This window comes from Eurypyga helias, unplaced genomic scaffold, assembly GCF_000690775.1.
Source record: "Eurypyga helias isolate BGI_N326 unplaced genomic scaffold, ASM69077v1 scaffold14550, whole genome shotgun sequence".
Lineage (NCBI taxonomy): Eukaryota > Metazoa > Chordata > Aves > Eurypygiformes > Eurypygidae > Eurypyga > Eurypyga helias.
This window is the reverse complement of record NW_010223900.1, coordinates 57826-67172: the sequence shown is the minus strand read 5'-3', so window position 1 is coordinate 67172 and position 9347 is coordinate 57826. Positions and strand designations below refer to the sequence as shown.

General features: G+C 44.2%; 1 protein-coding gene across 1 annotated transcript in view; it reads right to left on the bottom strand.

Moving 5' to 3' along the window:
* LOC104513148 (activating molecule in BECN1-regulated autophagy protein 1-like) overlaps positions 1-9347 on the bottom strand; it is a gene marked incomplete at its 5' end in the record, with an annotated part of 83563 nt that overhangs the window by 22724 nt on the left and 51492 nt on the right. The window contains 1 exon segment of the mRNA XM_010156432.1: positions 4131-4270. Coding sequence (XP_010154734.1) covers positions 4131-4270 — 140 coding nt within the window.

Sequence of the window (9347 nt, the reverse complement as noted above, 5' to 3'; positions counted from 1 at the left end):
CATCATCTTTGCTATGTGTTACCCTTACTCAGAATAGTACGTATTCACTGACAACTGGGAACTCTGGGTTTTCAATACAAGCCTGTATCTATCACTGCATGTTCAAACTAACATATTAGTAAACAACATAAATCAGCTGGCTTTGAGTGTTTGGGAAAGGAGGAACTTCCCTGATGTTACAATACAAATTTCTTCCAATCTAATCACATAAAAAGCAGAGCAAACAAATTGATGCTTTTCAATAGCACAGTTTAGTGAGCTAGGTGTCACTCTGAAATCTAAGGGAGGGGGCACACAACATCCTTTATTTCCTTTACTCACCAGAATGCAACCCTGCTAGGGTTTATGTACTTGGCTAATAAAAACAATTATTCTATCTTCACAGCTACTGTACTGGCTCATGAATTCCAGTCTCTTACAGGCTTCTTTCAGGCCCATTAGGTGCACTTCCAAGTGTGGATGAACACTGCTGTCACCACCTCACCTCCCCACAGCACAACCGCTCTGAGAGCCAACTTGTCAACACCTGTTTAGACATGGACCTTGGGTTCAAAATGTTGGAAATGAGACTCACAGCTCAGCAGTCTAGTTCCACCCCCAGTCACAAGTATTCAAGTCATACACTTGTCTCTGCAAGCCAGCCAAGTTGCATCTCTAAACAGCTAAGCCTTTTGCACCCACCCAACCAACGTACAGGCTATTGCAGAAATGGGCTGGTTAGCCAACCTTCTCTACTCAGGCCAACCTTCTAACCTCAGGTCTTTCTCCTCTCTGTCATTTAAACTACTGAACTTGGTGTTACCAGGCACTAAGAGCACGTCATACTATTAAATTCTACCTCCTTCCTATAGCTCCAGTCACTTTCAAGGCAAGCCAGTTCTTATGCAATGCTCTGATCTTTCTCTGTAATGACAAGGCTAATGTCACATCCTCTGCAAATTTATTCACCCACCCTTACAAGGCATTAGTCTAAACAGCATTAACAACCAGTCCCAGAACAGGTTCCTAAAGAAGTCCATCAACTGACCTCTTTTATAACATAGTCCAGCTCTCAATCATGTTGTATTCTTCCCAGCACACCAGGCCTTCTCCTGCTCTTCTCCAGATGTTGTTCTAATCCTAATTCTTTACAAATTAACTAGATTTATTGTAGTTCCAACATGGGAACTTCCTTACTAAAATGTAGAGGTATTAAACCAGGAGCAAGGGCTTAGTCAACCCTTTCATTAAAGATAAATACATAAAATTCTCAAGGAGAGATACCCAACCTGCTATACTCCACCTTAGTCAAATCACAATGCATTCGATCCCATTCTTTATGGGTTTAATTTTCCGTCAAAATATACCCCATAAATCTCTGTACCGAGTTCACCTTATGGATTGCCAATATAACCTGACACTTAGCATTTCCATTTGCAAGAAAAACTGTCACCAGTCCTACCCCAACTTAACGATATAGCCCAAAATGTTTGGTTTTAATTACTGTTTCTTTAGAACTCTGGAAGGACTACTTGCATAGCCTTTTAGGTCAGCTTGTACTTCCAGTCTACCCATCTCATTTTCCCTAAGCACATGCTTTTCAAATCCTGTATTTGAGGCACAGCTGCTATTCCAACCTGTTTGTGTGATCCCTGTAGTACTTGGTTTCAAATGCCTCCACTGTACGTGAGAATAAAGACTCAGGGAATTATAACCATCTCAGTTGTTTGCTACTGACCAGTTTTCTTTGCCAAATTAGAACAGTGGGGGTGTTTTGAGCAGTACAGTGTTTTCCTGATCCCTGCTGTTTGCTGGGCTATCCCCCATATAGTACTCTACTGATTGCTGAATCCTTTATTTAATATTTCTCTTCCTCTGTATTACAGTATATGGAAACTATGCAAGTGTTTTTCATCTTTCTCCCTCACTTCTCAAGTTAAACTCAACAGATATGCCAACCTCAAACCAAGTCTATTAAACCAAGGATTACGGAGATGGCACCTGCATGTCGGGATTTTTCCTTTCTCTGAGGATCTTCCAAGTAGATCTGGGGCAGACATCACAGTCGCAAGCCACTTCTGCTCTGACAGAGCCTCACTCATTCGTGTGTCCTGATGCTAAAGCCTCAATGCAGATTATTCAGCTCGGTGAATATCTACACCTTCATGCAGAGGTTTTTAACTCATTCTGGCTGTTGTTGGTCTGTCAAATGGTGCAGTTAAGAACAGAATATATCAGGTGTACTGCTCCAAAAAGAACCCACCAGTCCATGTGAGGTCTGCAGTAATCACTGGAAGCATCAGTCACTTCAATCCACCAGCAGGAAACCTGTTGAAGCATTTCTACCAAACCACCAATAAATCTCCCACCTCTGCAGCTACCTTGTTTCATGTTCATATATAAAGTTTAGTTTTGTTGGAACTGTGCATGATTGTTGCCGAGATAAAAGTAAGGAGATGGAAGGATGCTCTAGCAACATAGAGCGCTAAGAAGATTTCACAGAGATGCTGCAGAAGGAATGACAGTGCTTCCATAATCTACCATGGAAAGTGTTCCTGTTGTGTCTTTAATTAGTGAGGTGCCAAGAAGAGACATGCCACTTAGCTTGGGGCTAGTGCAAGCACCAGAACAGATACCTAATGTGGGGTGTGGCAAGCCAGGGCAGCCAGACCATGCTTGACTCCGTAGCATTCAATCACAACATGCACCCTCAGGGAAACTTCATTTGCCTCATCTCATGAGCCCTAATCAGTAGACTAGATCTTACCAATTCTCTCTACTGAAAATAACTTAGAAAAACTCTCTAGAGTTTGAGAAGAAGGGAGCCATTATTTGCGAATAATTCTTGTGCTTAGAAAGTAAAGCAACTATACTTGAAGAAAGCCACTTATCCTGGAGGAGAGTGATTATAGCTTATTCCATAATAATATCTTGTAGAACTTCATGTATAAATAAGGCCTTGATGAAAGATTATGTTCAAGAGAACAAGAGGGTTGTTTGAAGAGCGCTGGCATTCTGTACTACTGAAATTGGTCCAATCTGAATTCCAACCACAGATTTCACCAGAAGGCTGCACTGAATTAGTCACTATTACAACTGTATATATTTATTCTGATTTAAGACAGTGGTTCTACACTGACCATATGACTCCTCAAGCACCACATGCCTGATCTCATGCACAACAGGTGAAGTCCACATGCACGTGGGTAAGATCACCAGCAGTGCTGCAAGTTTCTAGCTGTCAGCTTTTAAGTTACGAGGAACTTCAACACGCGAAGCATAACGCAAAAGAATACCAAGGTAGTTTAGTACCAGGAAACAAGTAAAGCAGAGAAATCCATGAAGTGTTCCTGCAGCATAAAAGAAACTGCTTCAAAAGCACCACTTGCATTAACACAATGGAGAAAAGGGTCTCAGCTAAGTATGGTGCAGAGACTCCACAAGAAAACTGAAAGCAATACATATTTCACTGCTTAGACAGTCATCATCTGTGTCACACCACATTTAAATTAGCTTGTGTTTAATTGCAAGCTTACAAAGGGACAGTTTCACGCTTCATAGTGCTGTATAAATAAAAGAGAGCTAAAATCTACACATCACAACATCACTGGGCTTTCAAGTGAGGACCAAAACAATTCACTGGCTTGCTCATAATCATGAAAAAAATCTTGGCAGTTCATAGAATCTCATGCTTGAATACTGTAACAAGTATTTAATAAGTCTAGGTCAGCAGCTTTCAACCTGGTTGGTGGACTCAAGGGCTCCATGAAAGCCGAGGAAAGCAAGCATATCACTAAACAGCTCCAATTTGCATCGGAAAGTCTTAGAAATCCGTAAATCCAGAGAGACAGAAAGACACTATGCTAGACATACATGAAAGAAAGGATCCAGAAAGCCTAGCTAGACATGAGAAATAAATGAGCTAATAAGATGCGCTTCAAACAGCCTCAGAAGTTTATAATCAGCAAAACCAACATTGATTGTAAGAGACTCGGGTAAACACTGTGGCAGTCCAAAAGGCATATTAAGAGTTGGATTTTTTGGGTCCCTCAAACGCAGTGCCCCAGGCAGTGAAAAGCCATCTTAATCCCCACTGCCCTAAGAGCAGAACGTCCCAAGCTGTTATAACTCCATGCAGAGCAATCACTTACTCTGGTCGGCAAATCACCAGGTCCCCTTTGTTGGTGCCATACGCCAATCCCAGGCCTGGCTCAGGCAGCCAGCGAGCAGAGTTTATGCTGACGTGTCTTCTCTGGTCAGCAGGCATTGGGTACAGAACGTTGAAAACTCTCTGAAACAAGAACAGGAGGTTACTTGAAAGGACAATACAAGGCAGGGGAGCCAAGGAGGCTTACACAAGTATTCAATGTCTGCAGCAGCACAGCTGGCCAAGGAGACATGTCACTTTACAGATGTTGCAAGAAAACACTAATCCAGCAGTGAGAGTAAGCAGCTGCTAGAAATGCACATACATGTGCCCCTGAGCGTCTAACCAGGTTGACTGGCACACGGCTGTGAAGCACAAAGAATTGACCCCAGGAGAATCTGCGTGTCACATAGTGTGCTGCACAGTTCTTCTGTTCCATCTGACTAAAGTGATGGGGACAAGTGGTATAGTCATTAGAAAGCCAGACAACTGGGACTCCACCTCTCAACTCACTAGGGTGGAGAAGGAAACTGTCAAGTACATGGGTTTTCAGCATCAAAAATTTACTGTTTCTATTACGCAAACCAAACCTTACGTACAAATAATTTTGTTTCCTTTTTTAAACATTTAAACAGCCTCCTGAAAAGGTTTGAGTTCGACCAACCCTCACACCGACAGTGCACAAAGGAAAAACAAAATCCAGAGATTGTGAGCCTAACACAAGTACGCAAGTAACAAATCCCTCAGTTCAGGTCCCCTTCCAACACCACCCATTTTACCTGAAGAGCTGCTAAGGCTGCAGGTAGTCAGCATGGCTGCAAGCCAGTGCCTCCCAAATGCTGCATCAATGCAGGTGAATGAGAACCCTGAGCACACAAAGGACCAACAGCGAGCTCTGTTTTCTGGTCTGTGCTAGCTTGGTTTGTGCAGCGTACAAGCTTGAAAAGCAAGAATGATGAAGTGAAACAGATTACATCTATGAAGACACTCTCCTTCTACTCCAAGAAACTAATGTCTTTCGTACAGCACAATGCTTTCCTGCTCCCTGCTATCCAGCAACTATGTATCCTGACAACACTCCATTTGGCCAGAAAATATGACATATGTAGACCATGAAAACAAAGGTATGGGAAGTGGAAAGAGGGGTTAATGAACTGGTTTGGCAATCAGAAATAGACAGGGACAAGCTGCTTCAGTGGACTGGGCCATCAGAGCACATTCTGTCACAGCTTCAGAAGGGTAGGACTGAAAACTGCATTTACAAGTCCAAAGCATTAACAGAATTTCGGCAGAAATTTACCTAGGATATAAAACTGACATCACTGCAGGTAACAGACTTCAAATCTAGATTTTCAGTAGGATAAGTCCCAGGTGAATGACATGTTTTGGTTAGATTTTCTGGTGGGCAACCATCCATCCATCACAAAACATTTCTTCCAGACTCCTCGGGAAAGGGAATAATGCTGGACCAGGAAGGCAGGAAGGGAATGTGGATGTGCTGGAACAACAGGATAAAGGTAGATGGGAATGCAGATCAACCACTACTGCACTGCTGAGGTGGCCGGAAGTAACAATTAGAATACATTAGGGTGGGACTCATCAGCTAGCGTAAAGCTCAGGATGACAGCATACGTACCTGTTTTTCTCCATAGCTGTACTGTCCACCCCATATCTTCTCTGGCTGACAGTTTAACTTGAGAAGTCTGAGGTAGAGACCACTTAACTGTGTGCCCTCCAAAAGCTAGTACCCAGAACCCTCATCTCAACCATGGTAACACAAAGTAAATCAGAGCAAAACAATATAGCTACATTATTTCCTGTCATCAGTAACGCATTTAACCTCTCCTCCGAGCAGACCACATTAGAGGAGAAGACATCCTTAAGGACAGAAGCTGGTCACTCCTTGCCCTGGCTATCACTCAGCAGTTAGTGTATTCAGAGAAGCTCGTTGGTTGGATGGAAGGAACGGGCCCTTAGGGGTTTATCTAGCTCTTACCCATCTCTGTCATGTCTGCCCCGTTCCTTCCCCATCTTGCTTGCTGGGGAGGGGAGGGACAGGGAGGAGAAAAAGAAGAGGAAAAAACCCAAATCAGATGTACGATGGTAAGACCTGTTACCATGGAGATTATGGTGCACTCTGAGATGGGGAGACTGGATTTTGAGGAGGAGGAGAAAGGAGTGGAAAAGGAGGGGTCCGCCAGAGCTGGGAGATAAATTCATAAAATAAGCATTCCGAATCTCTCAAGAACTGCAAGGGTTTTCCATCATATCCTTCTTTGGCAAGTCAGAAACAAACAGTTGCTCCTCTCTGGAGAACGGCTTTGCAAGATACCACAGCTAGAGAAGGTACCTTCTTGGGCTAGCCACAAGCTCTCTTCCTCTGGCAGGTCAGCTTGCGTAGCTGCTGTCCCACAGGCTCTGCAGCCAGCCACGTCAACGGGGGAGACCTGTTAGCTACAGCTCAGCATCCAGGTGCTTTGCACCCCATGGAAAATGCTGCCAAGGACATGGGTCTGGTTCTGACAACCTGCAAAAATGTTGGCTAAGGGCAGAATCTCAAAGACAAGATGGCTTAAAAATCCTGCATAAGCATAGTTGCTTCATCACTCCACTCCATTCACGTCTAAACAGCTTGTCACGTTGAAGAGCTCCCCTCCCCTGCTGCTTCCCACTCCCACGCTAATGGGACAACTCCGTGCAGTGTTAAGGGTGATGACATCCGTGCGTGTGGTAATTAGTACATAACAAGAGAAAGCAGCTGTACTGGCATAATCACCACTCGCAGCAGTAACCAGAACCCAGCTAATCAATCTGGTGCAGTCATACAGACTGGCTGTTGCAATTGTATCCATTAGCAAGACCCCCTACTCTATCCACAGAGTGGAAAAAAAATTAATGTTCCTTCAACATCAGCAGGTCCTTCTCTTCAAAGAAGGTCAGAAGCCCGCCAGGAAGCATTATTCTCTACAGAACAGAGCTAATTCCTTTCGGATTTTTTTTTTTGGTCCTTTTTTTGTTTCCATTGCTAAATCTTACGATAAGTAACTGAGATATTTCATCCAAAGCAGCCAGCCTGAAAACATACCACATAGCGACCACAACTCTTTGCCAGTGGGATTATCTATGCTTTCTGCTTCTGAACTTCTAGGAATAATATTAAAATTATTACACGAATCCTACACTAACACGATTCTCCAGCTTCTAGATCAAGAGACAGCTGCCAACCCTCAAACACTCTTAAAACTAGCAATACAAACGCACAAAGTTGATAATCCACCAGTTCCCTTTCATTTGGGCTGGTCCACAGACTAGTTGTCAGGCCAACTAGTCTAACAGCCATGTTGATGGCCAAGGGTACAGGAACCAGTTTAGAACCACCGTTGTAAAAGTCCCCTGATCTTTAAGGTGCCCACCACACTCTATCACAGCCGCCAGAAAGTTTATTTTTAATAGGGTGACATTTTCTTTTAGGACAAATACTGTATTGCATCACACTATCAACCCATAATCACTGTCAGCAGACACAGAAAGCTTCCAGGCTCTTCACCATAACCAGTGTCAAACTTTTTCTAAGCATCAATATACTACTAGGTTCAATAATACACAGCCACACCATTAGATGTGTTGATTCAGCATTTTATGAAGTTGGCAGTTGCATTTGTTTCCAGATGCTGTTCCGAAACAGAGTTTTGAATGGTATGTTCCTCTAACCGTGAACACTGCGAAGTCTGAGGAGTGGGAGCTTCAGAACATCCCTATGGATGCTTAAGCCTAAACAGGCAACCTAAGTATAGCAAGCTGTTCTCTTTTTGACAAGAACATAAACATGTGTCATTTCAGTAGGCAAGAAAGGTCCTACCCCTTCCCTTTAGGGCCACACAACTCAACCTGGATCACACAGAACAGTTGCTTGATCCACAGCTTGTGTTTGTATAAAACTCTGTCTTTGGTGATCTCCCCACACTTCACAGAAGATTCCAGAAGCATTCTGTCATTTCATGGACTCCATCTCTCCTCTGAGCTCAGGAGAGGTCAGGAAAAGAAACAGAAATACCAAAACTGCCTAGGTAGCTAAGCTTCGGCACAAAAGGCGACTCCTGTACAGAGGGAAAGCAATACTCACTACAGCAATATCTGGTTGCTTCCATTCTACATCCCAGAAACCATGAAGCGTCGCGAAAGATTAGGTCAAGTAATTTATGCCCACACTTCTATATTTTTACAGACTGCACTAGATGCAACTATTTAGCTCTTTGGTGTGTCTTTTCCATCCTCCCTGAACAGGAGCAGGCACGTACATCACCTACTGAACTCCCTAAAGCCCATTTCACCCCTTCACAGCCACTTCTTCAACACTGAATTCAGCAGGGAAGAAGACGGCTTGGAGAAAGCAGGGCTGTAAGGCATGAGAAAAAGAAGAAAATAGGCGTTCAGCAAACAAACTGCATGTGGCGTGCAAAGGCCACCTCAAGTCCACCACTGCAGCTCTCCCTGCAACGTGTCAGCACTGGCACATCAGAACTGTAGCACCTGTCACAGCCACCTCTTAGGTATTAAACTAAATATTTACTTATGGCAGAGAGCCAGGAGAGGCTGCATGACAATCAACAGCCTCAAGTAATCTTTCCCAATGATCTCTTCCTCACCACCAAGCTAGCTGCTGTAGCTATCTGGGAAGAAGGGGGCCCGGGGCACAACACATAAGCACAGAGCTAGACACTTAATTTGTACCTGCCCTGGAGGGGTAAGGAAACTTTTTGCTGAAAGCCTCTGCATTGCAAAGCCCTAGTTATTGACCTGCTGTTTCCCTCTTCCCCTCCTTCTCTGTCCCAGGGATGCTGCAGCTATTTAATAACTCAAATTCCACCTTTCTCCTCCATTTCTGGGGGGTGCCAACATTAAAAAGCTGGAGAGGACAATCGCCAGGATCCTGTCAGTCAGAGCAGCAGCAGGCTGCCCCAAGCCTGTGCTCCTGCTGCCAGTTGGCAAGGGCGCTGCACCGCTCGCCTGGTCCGAGCAGCGGCGTGCCTGGCCAAAGCGCAGGCACCGCGTCATCCGCACAGCCGCCTCTTTGCTCCAAGCCTTCCCACCTCTAAGGAGAGCAAGGGAAGGCAGAGGAGTGCTGAACGCTACTTGTTTGGCAGAGTGGGACCTTTCTTCTCATCTCTGGCACTCGAGAAAGAAAAAACATGTTTTGAAGCTGGAAGAGAAGAGAAGGTTG